We start from the raw sequence: 22,359 nt of genomic DNA, 5'->3' as shown, positions 1-22,359 counted from the left end.
AAAATAAATGAATTAATGAAACTTCATGGGGTAGTTGTTAAGATGAAATAAGAAAGGATATATGTTAGCCTAACATGCACAATGCCTAATGACATATATTAGAAGCTTATGAAATAATATTAGATTCCTTGGTTTCTCAAACCCTCAGAAGAAAAGTATTAACATTTTATATTCAACTTTTTAATACTTCTTGTTGCAACTTATATATTTTTCATATTATTTAAGTCTTTTGATAAGCGCAATTCAAATGACTCCATGATATTGTCACATCATATATTAATTTAGATGCTTTTGGCTTCAAGCAAGGAAAAAAACCCACAACCCTGATTCAAAATGGCTTTAGTAATGAGAAAATTTGTTATCCCACAAAACTGAGAGTCCAAATTCAGTCCAAATCTGGTTTAAGGCTCAATGGTGTTATCAAGGAGCTGGGTTTTTTCTCTTTGTCTGATTACCATGGCTTTCATCCTAGGGTTGTTTCTTCTTATGATTGTGATTTGGCTGCCAGTAGAGGGCCTTGTTAACATGCAGCAAGAGAGACACAGACAGGGAAAATCCCATTAGACGTGTACTTTCCAGGGGAAAGTCACGCTCTCGTGGCTTAAATGAGTGGCTCTCTAATAATTATGAATATGCATTCCCAACTTATCACATTTTTTCACTTGAGTTAATGTTACACCCCTTCACATACGATGCCTGAATTTAAAAACAGTATAATTCCATTTGTCCCCACTGGTGCCATTGTTAAATATTTTACGCTGTTATTATACAGTTATTATATCTGAATTAAAAATACTGAATTGTTTTTAAGGAATTTAAGAAAAGAAAGAAATACAGGTTTTAAGTCATGGAATATTTTCAGTGCTCCCCCTTCCTAACTGTAGTTCCGAAAATGTTGTGCAAGTTCATTTCCTTCTAGCCTACAGACTTTCTCTTTTGTTTGGCAGCTCTGCCTCATTTATCTGAAAATGTTTATATTTTGACTTCATTTTGAAAGGACGTTTTGTTTGATATGGAATTTTAGGTTGAGAGTTATTTTTCTTTCATATTATGCATCTTCCAAAAATCAGCTGTTATTTGTAATTTTATTGCCCTATGTGTAATACATCTTTTTTTTCTCTGGTTGCTTTTAAGGTTGTCTCTTTATACGGGGTTTTCAGTAGTTTAATCATCATGTGTCTGGGTGTGTTTTTCTTTCTGTTTATCTTGCTTGACTTTCACTGAGCTTATTCTAAAAGGGGAGCATCCTAAATCCTTTAGTCTTTCCAAATAAAGAATTTCTTTATTTACAGTTAAGAACTCTGATTCTATACATCAACTCTGAACAATAGCAGTCTCATCTTGTTGGTGCTTGTGAAAGGGGAGGGAAGGAAAGAGTTATTTCTTACAGAGGTCCACCTACTTCCCTGTGTTTGGCCAGCTGGTTTCATGGCCCTGAGTGACAGGAACTTTACCACCAGAAAGCAGTTGAACTTTCTGGGGAAAGAGACTCAGGAGGCATACTGCCAACCTATCAACATTAGGGAGCCGCCTCTCTGAACATGAGAGAAGGACTGCATTTCATACCCTGTTGCCAGAAGTTTGTACAGATAGTATATTTCATCTTCTAGAATAGCCTACAGCCTCTTGTCTTTTCTTTGGGATCTCTCCAGAGACTAAGATTGACAGCTTTGCAGGTAAGAAAGAGGAGAATCATTGCTCTGGGACCCCTCATCTCCTTTTGCTTCCCCACAGAAGTAGAATGAATCAAAATGCTACTGTTGGATGTAAATAAGAATTTCTCAACTTGTTTGTGTTGAGAATTATGCCAGACAAAAAAGAAGCTCTTTCATTTCAGAAACATGTATCAGGCACCTACTGTGCATAGGGCAATATCCTACTTCTGAGAGAAATTCTTGACAGGGTAAAACCAGGTTCTTGTTTTGAATTGGTAAATAACTGTGAAGAGATCTGGGAGCTTGCTCTTGGTAGAGGGATGACAGAAAATCTAACAGCCTTTAGAAGGAATCTGCTGGTTTGGATGACATATAACACAATTTATAGATGCACTATGTAAACATTATCCTATTTAACCCCCTAGTAACATTGTAAGGTAGTCAAATTTTTTGCCTTGGATAAATGATGACCAAGGAAATTAAGTGCCCTGCTTAGAGGTGCAAAGGGACAAGGTAGATTGTAGTAAGGGGACTGTAATACAGATGAGATTAATTGTAAATTTAAAACCATAAAAAATGTAATTTAAAAAAAGTCTCAGCTGTAACACTCCTATGATATTATTTGGTGTTTCCATCTATATTTTCATATTATATATGTGACATATAAACACACACATAAAAAGACTTTACATATCTGATTAGAATTTATATATTGTCATTTTCTGCCTTTTTTGTGTTTGTCTTAAGTCTTCATATAGCAGCATATATATCATAACTTCTATGTTAATGGGTCTTAGAGTAGTAAAGTAATAATAGACAATTATTTATGTAAATTGTCTGAGATTGTGTCTGGTACTTCTCCACAAGTTGGTATGGCTTTAGAAAATTTTTGATAGGGAATTTTTCTTCATTTGAGTTGTTTTCTTTGGATAAATTCCAAATATTGGAATGGTTTCATCAAAGGTTTCAAAGTGTCCTTTATAGGACTTTGTCCATTATCAGTGCTGGCAACCACTAAAATGTGCCAGTGCCCTTGAATCTCCTCAGTTTCAGTCAAATGCATTTGTTGCACATCATATGTGTTTTTAGTGTGTGTGTGTGTGTGTGTGTGTGTGTGCGTGCTGAAGGTTGTCACAAAAGTATTGGGCATTAATATTATATCCTCAGTAATCTGGCATCAAATTCAACTTGGTTTCGTAGTGACATGTGATCTTTTTGTGAGCTGCTTCTTTAAAAATTTTTTTTTAATGTTTATTTATTTTGAAAGAGAGAAAGAACATGAGCTGGAAGGGGCAGAGAGAGAGGGAGAGAGAGAATCCCAAGCAGGCTCCATGCCCTCAGCACAGACCCGATGCAGGGTTCAAGCCCACAAACTATGAGATTATGACCTGAGCCGAAATCAAGAGCCATCCACTTAACTGACTGAGCCTCTCAGGTGCCCCTTGTGAGCTGCTTCTATCTAGCGTCAGATTAATCTTCAGAAATGTTATATTTCTACTGCCTTGATAGCTTCCAAGATACGGCATGGCTGCATCTATTCTGGCCTGAGGCTTTTTTCAAAGAAGCATCTGGTACAAGCTTGCATGCCCAGAACATAGTAGGCCGTCTATAGGTACCTGTTGAATGAATAAATGAGTCTTTGCCCCTGGTAAGTGGAGAGACTAATTAGATGGTTATGTTGATATAAATACTTCATACACTCAATCATTCAACAGACATTTACTGAGTCCTTACTATGTCTCAGATGTTGTAAAAACACTATGGAAAACAGTATGCAGGTTCCTCAAAAAATCAAAAATAGAACTACCGTATATGACCCAGCAAACCCACTTCTGGGTATATATCTGAAGGTGATGAAATCACAATATCAAAGAGATATCTGTACCCACATGTTTACTGCAGCATTATAGACAATAACCAAGATGTGGAAACAGCCTAAGTGTCCAGAGATAGATGAATGGATACAGAAAATGTGGTATACACAGACAATGGGATATTATCCAGTTATGAGAAAGAAGGAAATCTTGCCATTTGTGACAACATGGATGGACTTTGAGGGCATTATGCTAAGTGAGATAAGTCAGATAGAGAAAGACACTGTACGATCTCAGTAATGTGTAGAATCTAAAAAAAGCCAAAATGAAAGAAACAGAATAGAATAGTGGTTGCCAGGACTGGGGGTTGGAGGTAATGGGAAGATGTTGGTCAAATGGTACGGACTTCCAGTTGTAAGATAGGGGCACCTGGGTGGCTCAGTCGGTTGAGTGTCTGACTCTTGGTTTCTGCTCAGGTCATGATCTCATGGTTTGTGAGATAAAGCCCTGAGTCAGGCTCTGCACTGACAGTGTGGGGCCTGCTTAGGATTCTCTCTCTCCCTCTCTGTCACATGAAGTCCCTCCCCTGCTCACATGAACTCTCTCACTCTTTCTCTCAAAACAAATAAATAAACAAAAACAAAATTAGAAAAAGATAAATAAGTTCTGGGGATCTAATGTGCAGTATGGGGACTATAACTAATATTGTATTATATACTTGAAAGTTGTTAATAAAGTGGATCTTAAATGTCCTTACAACAAAAAGAGAGGTAATTAGGTGATATAATGGAGGTGTTAACCAACATTATTGTGGTAATCATTTCACAAGTTATCTGTGTATCAAATAATCACATTGCACACATTAAACGTACACAATGTTAGTGTCAATTATATTTCAGTAAAGCTGAGGGAAAAAAAAGAAAAAACAAAGATACAACCACTGCCTTAGTGGTTCTGGTCAAGACTCTCCCTTCAAATCACAAAAGGAATTCTTTAAGTTAAGTGAAAGGACTGTTTCACTGGCAAAAATCCAAATAGCTGACAAGAATCTGGGGAAAAGGAGCACATATGAAAAAACCAAAACGTTATTTCTCACCATGTTAAAGCTGAAGCTCAGAGAGACAGGAATCTTATTAGTTCTTGCCGACTCTGGCCTTGGTGGATTGAATGTCCTGAAGGACAGATTCCTTCATTAGGAAGTTAAACACCCTGGCCCAGATGACAGAGAAACTGAAGGTAAACCCAGGGGACAGTGAAACATTTGCCAGCCCAGCTGCAGCCTCATGTCATGAAGTTAGCAACTAAATGCCCGATGCTTCAATTCTGCCCTACAAATCTCCCCTAGGAACTCTCATGTGGCCCACTCTAGAGGGCAATATGCAAGGCAGGGAATTCCAGGAAAGGCAGTTCAGCCTAGGTCAGGCGACTGCCCTACAAAGCCACTAGAGTGAGCTTTTGATCAAGATTTAATGAATAAATCTTGAATAAATGAATGGATGAATAATAGATCAATTTGAACAGGGAGAATCCTCAGGCCACAATATCTACAAATGGATGAAAGGTCAAGCAGAGAAGGGATATTCTTTTATAGAGAGGAGTAAGCAAAGTTCATGGAGTGTTTTTCTGCAAGCAGATGATGGCTCAGGCTGAGGGTGGGTCAAAGTCCAGATTCCTATGTTAAGGGAAGAAGCTTAACTGAAGTTTAGTCAACTGTTCTGAAGGATTAGTAGGGATAAACAGTCAACCCAACCATTTATGAAGAGTAAACAGGGCAGGAGAAAATCCAATCTGGGGAAGAGGGATGTAGAAGAGGCAGGACCAATATAGCTCAGAGAATGTTTTACACTGAGTTCAGCCTATTCTTTGTAGGGGCTGTTAAGAAGGGGTTACATATTGACTCAGCCTACAGGAAGAAGAGAAGTTTAACCAACATTTGGCTTGTTTTGATTTATCAGTGGGGATTCAGAATTCAGCTAATCATTTACAGAGCAAATACTGGGAATTTGGAGGGTCAGTGTCTGGCTTTGTCATAGGTAAACAAGTGGGGCATCAATCCATGTTATTAAAGCAGATGGGACGAAGGAAGATTCCTTGCAGTTAGCCATTCCAGAAACACAAAGTAGGTGGAAGGATTTCTTCAGCTGTTGCTGTTTTCCAGTATAACAAGGACTTGGGTAAAACACCATTTTGTAAGTCCCTCAGAGATTTGTATTTATTGAAATACATTTTGATCTCAGTCTCTTGGCCTGCCTTGAGAATTACCTCTACACATCTTCTTGCTTTACACACTTGAAGGGTATTATGTGTGTGTGTTCAAGTTTTTATTTAAATTTCAGTTAGTTAAGGGGTGCCTGGGTGGCTCAGTCTGTTGAGCGTCCGACTTTGGCTCAAGTCATGATCTTGCAGTTGACGAGTTCGAGCCCTACCTTGGGCTCTGTGCTGACAGCTCACAGCCTGGAGCCTGCTTCTGATTCTGTGTCTCCCTCTCTCTCTGCCTCTCCCTGCTCATGCTCTGTATCTCTTTGTCTCAAAAATAAAGATAAACATTAAAAACAATATTTTAATTCCAGTTAGTTAACATACACTGTAATATTAGTTTCAGTTGTACAATATAGGGATTCAACAGTTCCATACGACAGCCAGTGCTCATAACAATAATGCATTCCTTAATCCCCAACACCTATTTCACCCATCATCCCCCACCCCCACCCCTCCCTTCTGGTAACCATCAGTTTGTTCTCTACAGTTAAGAGTCTGTTTCTTGATTTTTCTTTCACTCCCTCTTTTTCCCCCTTTGTTCATTTGTTTTGTTTCTTAAATTTCACGAGTGAAATCATATGGCATTTGTGTTTCTTTGATTGACTTATTTCACTTAGCATAATACTCTCTAGTTCCATCTACATTGTTGCAAATGACAAGATTTCATTCTTTTTTATGGCTGATTAATGTTCCATTACATATATGTGTGTGTGTGTGTGTGTGTGTACAAACACACACACACACACACACATATATATATACACACATATACATATATATATATACATATATATATATATATACACATATATATATATATATATATATATATATATATATATACACACCACATCTTCTTTATCCATTCAACAGTCAATGGACATTTGGGCTGTTTCCATAATTTGGCTATGTTGTTATAAACATCGGGATACATATATCACTTTGAATTATTATTTTTGTTTTCTTTGGTAAATATCTAGTAGTGCAATTAATGGATTATAGGGTAGTTCTATTTTTAACTTTTTGAGTAACCTCCATACTGCTTTCCAAAGTGGCTGCACCAGTTTGCATTCCTATCAACAGTGCAAGAGGGTTCCCCTTTGTCCACAGCCTCACCAGAACCTGTTGTTTCTTGTGTTGTTTAGTTTAGTCATTCTGACAGTTGTGAGGTGAAATCTCATTATAGTTTTGATTTTCATTTCCCTGATAATTAGTGATAGTTGAGCATCTTTTCATGTATCTGTTGGCCATCTGTATGTCTTCTTTGGAAGAATGTCTATTCATATCTTCTGCCCATTTTTTTAATAGGATTTTTCATTGTCTGGATTTTGAGTTTTATAAGTTCTTTATATATTTTGAATATTAACCCTTTATCAGATATGTAATTTTCAAATATCTTCTCCCAGGGTGCTTGGGTGGCTCAGTTAGTTAAGTGTCCAACTTCAGCTCAGGTCACAACCTCACAGCATGTGGGTTCGAGTCTTGTGTCGAGCTCCAACAGCTCAGAGCCTGGAGCCTGCTTCTGATTCTGTCTCCCTGTATCTGCCCCTCCCCCACTCATGCTCTGTCTCTCTCTTTCTCTCTCAAAAATAAATATGAAATATCTTTTTCTATTCCATAAACTGTCTTTTAGTTTTGTTGATTGTTTCCTTCACCGTGCAAAAGCTTTTTATGTTGGTGAAATCCCAATAGTTTATTTTTGCTTTTGTTTCCCTTGGCTAAGGAGACCTATCTAGAAAGAAATTGCTATGGCTGATATCAAAGATGTTACTGCCTGTATTCTCCTCTAGGATTTTTATGGGTTCAAAAGGTCTTTTTAAGTCTTTCATCCACTTTGAATTTATTTTTGTGTGTAGTGTAAGAAAGTGGTCCAGTTTCATTCTTCTGCATGTTGCTGTCCAGTTTTCCCAACACAAATTTGTTGAAGAGACTGTCTTTTTCCCATTGGATATTCTTTCCTGCTTTGTTGAAGATGAACCGACTATACAGTTGTGGATTTGTTTCTGTGTTTTCTATTCTGGTTATTGATCTATGTGTCTATTTTTATTTCAGGACCATACTGTCATCATCACTACAGCTTTGTAATATAACCTGAAGTCCAGAATTGTGATGCCTCCAGCTTTACGTTGGCTATTCAGGGTCTTTTGTAGTTCTGTACAAATTTTAGAATTGTTTGTTCTAGATCTGTGAAAAATGCTGGTGGTATTTTGGTAGAGATTGCATTAAGTATGCAGATTACCTTGGGTACTATAAACATTTTAACAATATTTGTTCTTCCTATCCATGAGTCTGGAATGTTTTTCCATTTCTTTGTGTCATCTTCAATTTCTTTCATTAGTGTTTTATTGTTTTCAGAGTACAGGTCTTTCACCTCTTTGGTTATGTATATTCCTAGATATCTTATTGTTTTTGGTGCAATTGTAAATGGGATTGATTCCTTAATTTCTCTTTCTACTGCTTAATTATTGGTGTACAGAAGTGCAACAGACTTCCGTACATTGATTTTGTATCCTGCAACTTTACTAACTTCATGTATTAGTTCCAGCAGTTTTTTGGTGGAATCTTTTGGCTTTTCTACATAGAATATCATGTCATCTGCAAAGATGAACAAAGTTTTACTTTTTTCTTGCTGATTTGGATGCCTTTAATTTCTTTTTGTCATTTGATTTCTGTAGCTAGGACTTCCAGTACTATGTTAAATAACAATGGTGAGAGTGGACGTCCCTGTCTTGTTCCTGACTGTAGAATAATGCTCTCAGATTTTCCCCACTGATGATGACATTAGCTGTGGGTTTTCCATGTATGGCCTTTATTATGTTGAGGTAATGCTCCCTCTAAACCTACTTGAGAGTTTTTATCATGAATGGATGCTGTACTTTGTCAAATGTTCTTTCTGTATCCATGGAGAGGATGATATGGTTCTTATCCTTTCTTTTATTAATGTGTTGTATCATGTTGATTGATTTGTGAATGTTGAACCACCCCTGCAGCCCAGGAATAAATCCCACTTGATCATGGTGAATGATTTTTTAAAAATGTGTTGTGGATTTGGTGTGCTAGTATTTTATTGAGAATTTCTGCTTCCATGTTTATCTGAGATATTGGCCTGTAGTTCTCTTATTTACTGCAGTCTTTATCTGGTTTTGGTATCATAGTAATGCCGGCCTCATAGAATGAATTTGGAAGTCTTTCTTCCTTTTCTTTTTTTTTGGAATAGTTTGAGAAAAATAGATATTAACTCTTCTTTAAGGGGCGCCTGGGTGGCTCAGTCAGTTGAGTATCCAACTTCAGCTCAGGTAATGAGCCCATGGTTCGTGAGTTTGAGCCCCACATCAGGCTCTATGCTGACAGCTCAAAGCCTGGAGCCTGCTTCAGATTCTGTCTCCCTCTCTCTCTGCCCCTCCCTCACTCACATTCTGTCTTTCTTCCAAAATAAATAAACATTAACAAATATTTTTAAATAAACATTTGGTAGGGTCACCTGGGTGGCTCAGTTGGTTAAGCATCTTACTCTTGATTTTGGTTCATGTCTTGATGTCATGATTCTGAGATCAAGCCCTCCATGGGGCTCCCCACTGGGTGTGGAGCCTGCTTGGGATTCTCTCTCTCCCTCTCCCTCTGCACCACTCATGATTGATTAAATAAATAAATAAATAAATAAATAAATAAATGGTAGAATTTACCTGTGAAGCCATCTGGCCCTGGACTTTTTGTGTTGGGAGTTTACAGATTGGATTGTTTACTGATTCAATTTCTTATTAGTTTGTTCAAGTTTTCTGTTTCCTTCTGTTTCAGTTTTGGTAATTTATATGCTTGTAGAAATTTATCAATTTCTCCCAGGTTGTCAAATTTGTTGGCATATCATTTTTCATAATATTCTCTTATGATTTTTTTGTATTTCTGTGCTTTTGGTTGTTATTTATTCTCTCCCATTTGTGGTTTTATATTATTCGGACCCTTTCTCTTCTCTTTTTGATAAGTCTGGCTAGAGGTCTATCAATTTTATTGATGTTTAAAAAGAACCTGCTCCACTTCATTTATATGTTCTATTTTTTTTTTAGTTTCTGTATCATTTATTTATGCTCTAATCTATATTATTTTCCTCCTTCTTCTGAATTAGCCTTCGTTTGTTTTTTTTCTAGCTCCCTAGGTGTAATGTCAGGTTGTTTATTTAACATTTTTGTTGCTTCCTGCAGTAAGCCTGTATATACTTTCCTCTTAGGACTGCTTTTGCTGCATCCCAATGGTGTTGGACCATCGTGTTTCATTTATATTATTTCCATGTATTTTTAAATTTCTTCTTTGATTTCCCAATACCATTCTTTGTTTAGTAGCATGTTGTTTAGTCTCTCTTCTTCCATCTCCTCCTCTTCCTCCTCCTCTTCTCCTTCTTCTTTGACTCCTATAATACCAATGTTATTACATTTGATGGAGTTGTTGAATTCCCTAAGTCTACTCTCATGTTCCATAATTCTTTTCTCTGTTGTTCAGTTTCATTATTTTTTATTATTTTGTCTTCTATATCACAAATTCATTCCTCTGCTTCTTCCAGCCTGCTGTTCATTGCATTAAGCCTGCTTCCAATCTCATTTATTGCATTCTTCACCTCTAATTGATTCTTTTTAACTCTTTTATCTCTGAGGGAGGAGTCTCCCTGATGTCTTCTATTGCTTTCTCAAGCCCAGTGAGTATCTTTACAATTGTTGCCTTAAATTCTCCATCACCATATTACTTATATCTGCTTCACTGAGATCCCTGGCTGTAGCCATATCTTATTCTTTCATTTGGAATAAATTCCTCCATCTTGGCATTTTGTCTAAGTCTCTCTGAGTTCTTCTGGTGTGTTAGAAAAACCAGCAATTTCTCCTGATTCTGAAAGTAATGGCCTTATGAAGAAGAGATCATGTAGTGCCCAGGGCCTGGCAGTTCAGGGTATGACTCTGGTGTGTGCTGAGTGTGCTCTGCTGCCGTGTTGTGGCTGCTTTATTCTTATGACCAGTCATCTGCAGGTGCTCTCCTTGCCTGCAGTGAGCAGTGTTTGATCTCTTGCTGAAATGTGGTGAGTTTTAACTAGGTGTGCTCTGGTCCACTTGTGAAATGAGACCCCACACCAACTCTACCAAAACTGAGACCCTGCAGGACTCTCTGGTTGGGAGACGTGGTGTGGGAGGGGGTTTGTGCTGGTCTTTTGTGGGAGAGAACTGTCACTCTGGGATGAGGCAAGCTTGACTGAGAAAGGCAGACCCGTGAGAGCATAGGAGGGAGGAGCTTGGTGTTAGGCAGGTTAGGCAGCTACTGTCTGTGCTGAGCTGCTTTCTGTAGGTAGGTCTGTGTTTATGCATGGGGGACAGAAATGGTGTCTGCCAAGCCTGCTGATCTTTAAAACTCCAAGTTTTAAGTGCTGCTGGTTGCAAGAATTCACAAAAATCAGCCCCTCTCATTTTGCAAGCCAATGGCTTTGGGGAAATGTTCTCCTTGTACATTCCCCTGTGTGTTCCTCCCTCTCTTGCCTTTGTCCATGACCAAAGGCTGCACCCACTATTCATTTTCCCCCAAACCATGTCTCTGCACTTCCTACCTTCCTTGATGTGGCCTCTTCTCTCTCCTAGTTGTGGAGTTTGTTCTGCTAGTCTTTGGGTAGATTTCTGGGGTATTTAGGATGATTGAATACTTATTTAGTTGTGTTTGTGGGATGAAAGAAGCCTAGAGTCCTCCTACTCTGCCATCATCTTCCTCTCTCTGACCCCTGAAGGATATTGTTGAGAACTTACCCTATAAAACTGTTGCCTATTATAGCAATGATTTCTAAATGTGGCTGCATAAGAAAATCATCTGGAGAAGTGCTGGAGGGAATGAAGAGAAATTGGAACTCATACACTGTTAAGGGAATATAAAATAGTTCAGCCACTTTGGAAAGATGTCGGAAACATTTGATAAAGTTAAACACACGCTTACTATATGACCATGCAAGTGCACTTCCACATGTTTACTCAAGAGAAATAAAAGCATTTGTTCAAACACACTGGTCTAAGTAGCTTACCTGTACTGATTTATATAATTGTCACAACCACTTTATGGGACAGGCACTATGGTCACTGCCGTTTTATAGATGAGAAAATGAAGACACGGACAAGTAACTTGCCTAACATCATACAGCTTCTAAATGGCAACCTCAGGTGTGTCATGGATGGAAACTTAATCTCAAAGATGCTCATGCATGTTTAGATAATATATATGGTAATCTTAGTGCATCCTTAACTATTGGTATTCTGGGTGATATGAAAATTAAAATAAAGATATCATAAAGAGGGATGCCTGGGTGGCTCAGTCGGTTAAACGTCTGACTTTGGCTCAGGTCATGATCTCGTGGTTTGTGAGTTCGAGCCCTGCATCGGGCTCTGTGCTGACAGCTCGGAGCCTGGAGCCTGCTTCAGATTCTGTGTCTCCTTCTGTCTCTGCCCTTCCCCCATTGCACTGTCTCTGTCTACCAAAAATAGATAAATGTAAAAAAATTAAAAAACTATATCATAAAGATTTTTTAAAGTTTAGAAAATATTGAAAAATAATTTCAGAAAGAAGGATCTGTGCTTTCTGTCAGTCTTATTCTTCCTAGGAGTCAATGAAGAATTCAGTGAATGGGACACTAATAAAACAGCAGGAATGAAGTCCTGGCCATTAGCTAGAACAGCCTTTTGTGTCTGTTTTGTGTCTTTGTATGTCTGCTATCACTTCTCATTCCTTGATATTTCCTCATCCTCTCTTTAGGGTAAGGCCAAGATGTACCACTTACAAGGCCCCCAAGTGCTGCAGATGCTAAAGAAATCCTTGAGGAAGAGCCTCCCTGAGTCCTTAAAGGTGAGAGTAAAACACATGGGGAGAAAAAAAAAAGGACTAGCAATGACCTATGAAAGAGGTAGGAGGGAGAATCAGTATTCTTTGAACACCTACTCTGTGCCAGGCACTCACTCATCTTGCATCTCATTTAGTTTACATCACTTCACTGCAAGGCAAGTCTTTCATATCCATGTAACCAAAGAGGAAATGCAAGCTCAGCTGTAGGACTTGACCAAGGTCACACCACTAGTGAGTGGCAATCCTGTGATTTAAATCCACTATGATCTTTGCTGTGTGATAAACCAAAAACATCCCTTTGTCCCATTCCATGTGCCATTATATAACATTGGAAGATTTCCCAGAATTGCACAATTGGCTGAACACATTAATGTTTGATTTATTCTTTCTAAATAATCAAGTGCCTGAAAAAGTTAACCAGTATGATTCTCCTTTGAAATTAAGAGGCCAAATTCTATTTTGTCAAACCCCAAATGATTACGTTTAATTTGGGATGAGACAGAAATTTCATTTTAGAAATAGATCAGTGATCGTGTACATAAAGAGGTAGGGTCTTTTTTTAGGGGGGGCAATAACATGTTGCAAAGGGACTAGAATATTACTGGGGATAAAGGTGCCATTGCACTATGATAAAGGTATCAATTCACCAAGAAGACATGAAAAATGCTGAAATGTATACACCTAACAACAGAGGTTCAAAGAACACGGGACAAAAACTGATAGAACTGAAAGAATAAATAGGTAAACCCATAGGTGTAATTAAAGATTTTGACATTAGGGGTGTCTGGGTGGCTCAGTCGGTTGGGCGTCCGACTTCGGTTCAGGTCATGATCTCGCGGTCTGTGAGTTCGAGCCCCGCATCAGGTTCTGTGCTGACAGCTCAGAGCCTGGAGCCTGTTTCAGATTCTGTGTCTCCCTCTCTCTGACCTTCCCCCATTCATGCTCTGTCTCTCTCTGTTTCAAAAATGAATAAACGTTAAAAAAATTTAAGAAAAAAACAACAAAACAAAACAAAACAAAAGATTTTGACATTAAAGATTCTATGAGTAATTTATAGAATAGGCAGAAAGTCTATAACCTATATACAAGATCTGGAAAGTACTATGAACCAATTTAATTGATATTTACAGCGTACATCCCTCAATAGAAGAATACACATTCTTTTCAAGTGCACATGGAACATGTACAAAGATAGATCATATTTTTAAGACCTTTGAAAGAATTGAAATAATACCATGTATGTCCTCTCATATTAAGTTTAATATGGTATTAAATATGCCAGGAGTAGGGAAGTACAGGGTGAGGTGTGGTCCTTTGTCATGGAACTTATCATTTCATTGGTCCTTGGTCTTTAGCATCTTTCCATACAATCTCCTGAAGCATCATGTTTCCAACTGCACTTAGCTCCCAAGGTCCACACTGGTATGCATTGCTGTATTTCCTTCCCTCACAACCACAGGGACCCTTCCAGTTTGGAGGATTTCTCTTTCTCAGACTCTACAATGTCCTTCTTGATAGCACTGGTGTTCGAATAAATGCTTGTGGAAAATATTAAAAAACAGATTGCTGAATATGTGATATTCACAGACTTTGGTCAGCAAAACTCAGGTTCTTAGCACTGTTCTGTCTTTACTTATTAAATAGGTCAGAACTCAACCTTTCTGGAAAGCAATTTGGAGATATGTGTAAGAACAAAAAAGTCTTTATTTTTTTTTTTTTAATTTTTTTTTTTAATTTTTTTTTTCAACGTTTATTTATTTTTGGGACAGAGAGAGACAGAGCATGAACGGGGGAGGGCCAGAGAGAGAGGGAGACACAGAATCGGAAACAGGCTCCAGGCTCTGAGCCATCAGCCCAGCGCCTGACGCGGGGCTCGAACTCACGGACCGTGAGATCGTGACCTGGCTGAAGTCGGACGCTTAACCGACTGCGCCACCCAGGTGCCCCCAAAAAAGTCTTTAAACAGCAATTGACCTTTGACCTAGAAATCGCCCTTCTAATATTTCTAATAATAGACATATTTGCAAAGATTTATACAAAAAAATTCCTTGAAGAATAAACCGTTAAACTAAAAAATTCAAAAAGCTGAAATGACTAGCAATAGGAGATAGGAAAATTGAATTGCAGTTCTTTCATATGATGGATATTATGCAGTCATTAAAAATGGTTATGTAGATTTGTGTTTATTGATATGGAAATATACCCATAGTATAGTGTGTGTGTGTGGGGGGGTACATGTTAAACTAATATATATTAGGTAATTTCATTGTTTAAAAATTGTATGTGTATGGGACTCCTGGATGGCTCAGTCAGTTGAGCATCCAACTTTGGCTCAGGTCATGATCTTGCCGTCTGTGGGTTTGAGCCCCACAGCAGGCTCTGTGCTGACAGCTCGGAGCCTAGAGCCTGCTTCAAATTCTGTGTCTCTGTCTCTCTCTACTCCTCTCCTGTTTGCACTCTGTCTCTCTTGCTCTCAAAAATTAACATTAAAAATTTTATGTGTATTTGTAAATGAATGAAATAAAATGGAAAGCTATAACACTAAGTTCTACAATGTGATAGTGGATGATTTTTTTTAATTTTAGGAGAGTGTGAGTCAGGGAGAGGGGCAGAGAGAGGGAGAGAGAGAGAGAGAGAGAGAGAGAGAGAGAGAAAATTAAGCTGACCATGGAGCCTGCTGCTGGTATTGATCTCACAACCCTGGGATCATGATTAAGCCCAAATCAAGAGTCAGATGTTCAACTGACTTGAGCCAACCAGACACCCCTGATTTTTAATTAATCAATTTATTTACCTGGATATTTAACTATATTCATATAATATTCTCATGGTTTGACTCCCAACCCTATTTCTATTTGGAGTAATGAAGTGGAATCTGAAGGTGGTTTCAACCATATGCCTTATAAATTATCACCCTGATTTTGCAGAAATAATCCTTGTCCTGATCAAACAAGGCACTTCACCAGCCCTTCTTAATAAGCTGACCCTCTGAGTTTTTTGGGTTGCTACAGGTTTATACAACTGTCTTCCACATGAACCAGGGAAACCCGTTCAAGTTAAAGGCCGTGGTGGACAAATGGCCTGATTTTACAACAGCGGTTATCCGCCCTCAGGAGCAGGTAAGGTGCCAGATGTGGAATGAATATGCTTTTGTGTTCATATTTGCTACTTGCCTACCATGCACCTGGCAATGTGGTAGACACGGGGGATATAGAAACGAATTGCATAATGGTGAAAAAGTCCTTGTTCTCAAGAAACTCACGGCTTGGAGGAAAAGACAGATAAGCAAATAAATTACAACATGGGGTGAAAATTGTACAAAAACATACAACATACAAGATACACACAGCAGCACTATCCAAGAGATGATTAAACCACCGAAGTCAGGGTGTACAAGGAGAGGATCAGAGCAACTTCCTAGTAGACATTTCACCAAAACTGGATTTTGAAGATCAATAGGTGTTTGACAGGCTGACAAGACTAGAGGGGCATTCTAAGCAGAAAAATGACACCTAAAAATATGTAAAGGTAAATATGAAGAGTTTTAAGGAAATGTAAACAACAAATTGCAATGCCTGTATTTGGGAATACGTTTTCAGTGCCAACTTATCACTCACACTAAGTGGTTAATACATTTCAAATACAAATCTGTTATAAGCATATTGGAAAATATAAAGTAAAAATTTATGCATGCAAAATATGCAACCATATAATGTCATTTTAACATAAATTTTTTCAAATAAAATTTAAATGTATAGTGCTGTTTAAAAATACTGAACTAAACAGAATACAAAAATGAAGACATTTACATTAATTATTGAAATAATAAATGAAATTATTAGTGCATTTCTGTGCAACACCTTCTACCTTATTCTACCCCCTTGTTGGGTGGTTGTTTTCTGATCCCTTCCTTCATCTTCAAATAACCTAATCTTTCATTTGTTAAATTTCAGAGGATCTCTTTGAACAAATTTTGTGTTCAAATTTCATTTTTTTTGAGGAATGTAAATTATTTTTTTAAATAATATTGCATGTGGTTTACATTTTAAAGACATCATGTGTACAATAAGAGGTTAACATCCAAAATATATGAAGAACTTCTACAACTCAACACTAAAAAAAACAAATAACTCAATTAAAAAATTAGCAGAGGATCTGAATAGACATTTATTCAAAGAAGACATATAGATGGCCAATCGACACATGGAAAGATGCTCAATATTACTAATCATCAGGGAAATGCAAATTAGAACCACAATGAGATGTCACTTTATACTTGTCAGAATGGTTAAAATAAAAAGCACAAGAAGCAAGTGTTGGAGAGGATGTGGAGCAAAAGGAACCTTCATACACTGTTGGTGGGAATGTATATTAGTGTGGAGGTTCTTCAAAAAATTAAAAATAAAATTAGCATATGATCCAATAATTCTACTATTGGGTATTTACCCAAAGAAAATGAAAACATAAATTTAAAAAGATATATGCATCCCTATGTTTATTGTGGGATTATTTACAATAACCAAGATATGGAAGCAACTCAAGTGTCCATCAATAGATGAATGGATAAAGATGTGGTATATATATATGTAATGGAATACTATTCAGCCATCAAAAAGAATGAAATCTTCCACTCTAACCTCTTTTTTTTTTCTTCCCCTCCCCCATGGGTTCCTGTTAAGTTTCTCAGGATCCACATAAGAGTGAAACCATATGGTATCTGTCTTTCTCTGTATGGCTTATTTCACTTAGCATCACACTCTCCAGTTCCATCCACGTTGCTACAAAAGGCCATATTTCATTTTTTCTCATTGCCACGGAACAAACTGAGGGTTGATGGGGGGTGGGAGGGAGGGGAGGGTGGGTGATGGGTATTGAGGAGGGCACCTTTTGGGATGAGCACTGGGTGTTGTATGGAAACCAATTTGTCAATAAATTTCATATATATATTAAAAAAAAAGAATGAAATCTTGTCATTTACAACAACATGGATGGGCTTAGAGGGTATAATGATAAATGAAATGAGTCAGAGAAAGACAAATACCATATTATTTCACTCACATGTGTTATTTAAGAAACAAAACAAATGAACAAACAAAGAAAAAAGGGACAAAAAGCAGACTCTTAAATACAGAGGACAACAAATGGTATCCAGAGGGAGGTGGGGGAGAGGATAGGTGAAAGAGGTGAAGGGGATTAAGAGTACACTTATCATGGGGCGCCTGGGTGGCACAGTCGGTTAAGCGTCCGACTTCAGCCAGGTCACGATCTCGCGGTCCGGGAGTTCGAGCCCCGCATCGGGCTCTGGGCTGATGGCTCAGAGCCTGGAGCCTGTTTCCGATTCTGTGTCTCCCTCTCTCTCTGCCCCTCCCCCGTTCATGCTCTGTCTCTCTCTGTCCCAAAAATAAATAAACGTTGAAAAAAAAAATTAAAAAAAAAAAAAAGAGTACACTTATCATGATGAGCACTGGGAAATGTATATAATTGTTGAATCAATATATTGCATACCTGAAACTAATGTAATGTATATTAATTATACTTTGAATTTAAAAAAATTTTAATGAAAAAATAAAGACACCATGTGTCTTTATTTTGTGTAGCTATATCATATATAAGTGAAAATTGTAATACAAGGTTACCTGTGTCAATTTCAACATTGTTACATTTATAATCCAATTTTTCTGGGATTCTTTTATTTATTTATTTTTTTGAGACTCCTTTAAATAGAGTAAGATTTACTCTTGCAACAGAACCTTGGCTTTGACAATAATACTTTCTTTCTCCTGAGGATTACAGAATTATAGAAGAATGCTTTCTAAACAGTGCACATTTGATTGATTTGAAATTGTAAAGCAACATATAAATATCTAGTTCAGTATATTTTTCTTAATCATAGGTTGAGTGATTGATTAAATCCTTGACTTGTTTACATGATATAAATGATTCAGGAATAATGACTATATCAAGAAAAACATCACTATAAGTTTATAATTTTTTTTACACTTATTTATTTTTGAGAGACAGAGAGACAGAGCACAAGTGGGGGAAGGGCAGAGAGAAAAGGAGACACAGAGTCCGAAGCAGGCTCCAGGCTCTGAGTTGTCGGCACAGAGCCTGAGGTGGGGCTTGAACTCACGAACCATGAGATCATGACCTGAGCCAAAGTCAGATGCTTAACCGATTGAGCCACTCAGGCACCCCCATAAGTTTATAAAATAGCACAGTATAATGAACTAAAGCCAAGTGTTCCAATCACTGGGTATAGATCCATTTGATTTATTCCACATTACCTAACCAAACAGGAAATGACAGATGATTTTGATCACTACACCAACACCTACCAAATCTATTATAAGAATCCCACAAACTGCCAAGAATTCCTTGGTGCATCAGATGTCATCAATTGGAAGCAACATTTGCAGATCCAAAGTAAGTAAGGGATCTAGGAGGTATGCTGGCTTCTGTTACTGTTCATGTTTACATCTGCAGGGTCACTTTTCATCCTGAGCACATTCCCTTACAGCCTTTACTTTCTCTTCCAAACCCCAGACACTCAGCTTGATGTTTATTCCTTGCATCAGCTGCTACCACCTCTTTAGTGGAGTAGAATTCAAACACTGCAAACTATGGAGTTGATACAAGGAACTGTGAGCAATGGAATTTATTGTTAGCTGAGCATTCATAATATATTTTGCTGACATATTCAGGATCCCTTACCATGATTAGGTGTGAGAGTGGAACTCCCCATCTGGCCATCCATTACTAGAAGAAGAATGACAGTTCCTTGTGCCACAGAGGACCTTCAGATCACACGGATAACTACCATGGTTATGAGTGTGCCTTACAGAGTCGGATTCTCTAGAATGGCATTCTTGCTCTGCCTGTTACTTGCCTTGTAATTTGAGCAAGTGATGTAACTTATCTGTTACTCAGTTTCCTTACATGTATAAAGTGAGGATAGTACAACAGAAATACCCAAAACATAGGGTCAATGGAAGAATTAAATGTGGTATTAGACCAATACCTTGGCATGAAGTATGTGCACACTCAAGGTTGGCTACTGCTTTTAAATACCATTGTTCCATTGATTTCACAATGATAAAGTCAGGATCTCTACTACTATCTGTCTTACATAAGAGGAAGTTGCTCAAGGAGTGACTTGGCTATGGTCACATGGTTAATGGCAACACCAGAAGCAACACTGTCCGACTTTAAACTCTGCATACTTCCACCAGGAAGCTTCTTCAGTGTCTACAGGGGAAATTACTTCTCACCTTACCTTACCCCTTTCTAGGTTCACAGTCCAGCCTGAACGAGGTGATACAAAATATTGCAGCTGCTAAATTGGTCAAGGTCAAGCAAGATCAAGCCATTATGTATATGATGGCTGAGACAGCAAGTAAACTGATCCCTTCCCTGCTGGAGGCAAAGAACTTACCTCCTAAATCTGGCAGACCCAAGGCCATGTGAGTTTGAAAAAAGATGCTCTGCATTACTCTCATCTTTCTGTATGGAAGTGGCCTCCCAACTTCTCTCTCTATGTTCACTCTGGCCTCCCTACAATCCATTTCCAGGGTGATCCTTTTGGTATGTGACAAGGACTATGTCAATTCATCCGCTTAAAAGCCATCAGTGTTTCTCGGTTCACATACCTATTATGGACCTTCCGGGTCCTGTAAGACCTGTAATCCACCACCTCTTGGATTCCACCTTGTTTCTCTTGCTCACTCCCACCAGTTGCTCTGGCCTTCTTTCTGAGACTTGTTCTCATACACTCACCCATGCCTTTGGACCATTGCATTTACTTAAAATGTCCTTTCCTCTCATCTTTACATATCTGCTTCTTTCTTGCCATTCACTCTCTCAAAAGTCATTTCCTTAGAGAGTTCTCTGCAGAACAACCTAAAACTAAGGGAACCTAAAACCCTTTCCCGTAATGCTTCATCACAAAACCCAAGTTTTATTTTCCTCGGTGCACTTACCATTATCCAAAATCAGCTTCTTTGTATTTTATTGACCTGTTTGCTATTTGATCCTCCCCTGCAACATTTCAAACTCCACTATTTATGGAGGGACACTATTTATGTTGTTCACCAATAAGTTTTCAGTAGCCAGAACAGAACAGAAAACACTGCTTGGTAAATATGCATTCAATGAATTTGCTTCGCAGAGCAAAAGTTTTCCAATATGGAGAACTTAAACATATTATATATTTCCTTCCACTGATGCCTGAATAGAATTAAAACTGATATAGGGATTTGATCTGCAGATGTCCAATCCTGTGGCCCTGTGTGTGTTAATATGCCTGGAAAAGCTGTATTCATACTGTATTGCACCTAACACCTGAAAGACACCTCTAAATCTACAATCTCATTTGATTCTCTTGTCTATCCCATGAGATAAACAAGGTAGAAGACATTATCCCCATTTTCCTGACAGAAGATAGGTTCAGTTAATGAAATAGCTTGTTCAGGTACTGTGGATGGTTAAGGGCATAACTGGAGCTCACTGGTAGATCTCATTCCGCCTTGTGGGATCTTTCCAGGACACCTCCCAAAGCCCTTTCACCCCACTGCAGCAGCCTTCAGACTTCAGTGTTCTGTAACATGAGGCTTGCCTTCACTTCACACCATTGCCTCTCTCTGGACTTCAGCTTTCCCACAGTGGCTAAGGATTCTGTGACACCAACATTCCAAGATCCCAAGATTCTAAGCTCTGGCTTTGCAGCTTGCTAGCATATGCTTTGGGGGCACTTGTTTATTTTCTGCTTACCTATTCTTATGTGTAGAACAGGGATGTTATCAATTCTCTCATCTTAAGTGGAGAATCACAACAGTGACTAATGCTCAGTGACACAGCATTAATTAATGCTTAATTTTTGTGTAATTCTTATTTTTTGCGTGGCACAGGTCCTAGGTACTTACCATGCAATAGCTCTTATATTATTTGACAGAGATGCCATTAATCCCCCACTTATGTTAATGTCTCATTTTATAAAAAAGATTATTATTTCAGGCAATCTGGTTGCAGAATCTATACCTTTATCTGTGTTCTTTTCCCTTGTTCTCAATAGTAACCAAGAGATGTTTAAACTCTCCTCCCTGGATGCTACCCACACTGCCTTGGTGGATAAATTCTGGCGTTTTGGTGGGAATGAGAGGAGCCAGAGATTCATCGAGCGCTGTATCCGGACCTTCCCCACCTTCTGCCTTCTGGGGCCTGAGGGGACCCCTGTATCCTGGAGCCTGATGGATCAGACAGGAGAGATACGGATGGGGGGTACTGTGCCTGAGTACCGGGCCCAGGGTCTCTCCACCTATGTCATGGATGCTCACATCCGCACTATGGACAAACTTGACTACCCTGCATATTACCATACACTCATAACCAACAAAATCATACAGAAAATCAGTCACCGTCTGTGCCATGTCATCATGCCCTGTGACTGGAACCAGTGGCACTGTGAGCCTCTGTGACGCAGTCCTGAACACAAGACAGTGTTGGATGGGCTGATGTGGCAGGAGGAGTGTATGGGTGGATGGAGAGAAATAATAAATTGTAATTAGCTTTAAAGTAGTGTGTGTTGTCTAGGCTCTGGGAAACAGTGTGAATGGTCAACAGAACCACCACAGTCCTTGCTGTCAAACCACTTATGGACTCCCCTTTGGGTCCAGCAGACCTGCCATGGCCAGACCCTCCTATAGTGGACCCTGCTTTTGTTTAGTTTCCTGCACTTCTGGGTACCAGTGACACTCTTTATTCATTTGCATGCTACCCTAATG

General features: G+C 38.5%; 1 protein-coding gene across 1 annotated transcript; it reads left to right on the top strand.

The window, feature by feature from the left end:
* The first annotated feature begins 1,473 nt into the window (after positions 1 to 1,473).
* Positions 1,474 to 22,150, top strand: LOC122483803 (glycine N-phenylacetyltransferase-like). The gene is made up of 6 exons (XM_043581208.1): positions 1,474 to 1,676; positions 12,494 to 12,583; positions 15,592 to 15,699; positions 18,880 to 19,006; positions 19,872 to 20,043; positions 21,651 to 22,150. Exons 2-6 carry the CDS (start codon positions 12,506 to 12,508, stop codon positions 22,051 to 22,053), a joined length of 888 nt encoding a protein of 295 aa, XP_043437143.1. The 5' UTR covers positions 1,474 to 1,676; positions 12,494 to 12,505; the 3' UTR covers positions 22,054 to 22,150.
* Positions 22,151 to 22,359: the final 209 nt, after the last annotated feature.

This window comes from Prionailurus bengalensis, chromosome D1 (genome assembly GCF_016509475.1).
Source record: "Prionailurus bengalensis isolate Pbe53 chromosome D1, Fcat_Pben_1.1_paternal_pri, whole genome shotgun sequence".
Taxonomy (NCBI): domain Eukaryota; kingdom Metazoa; phylum Chordata; class Mammalia; order Carnivora; family Felidae; genus Prionailurus; species Prionailurus bengalensis.
The sequence above is the reverse complement of the archived record's forward strand: the minus strand, read 5'-3'. Positions and strand labels throughout refer to the sequence as shown.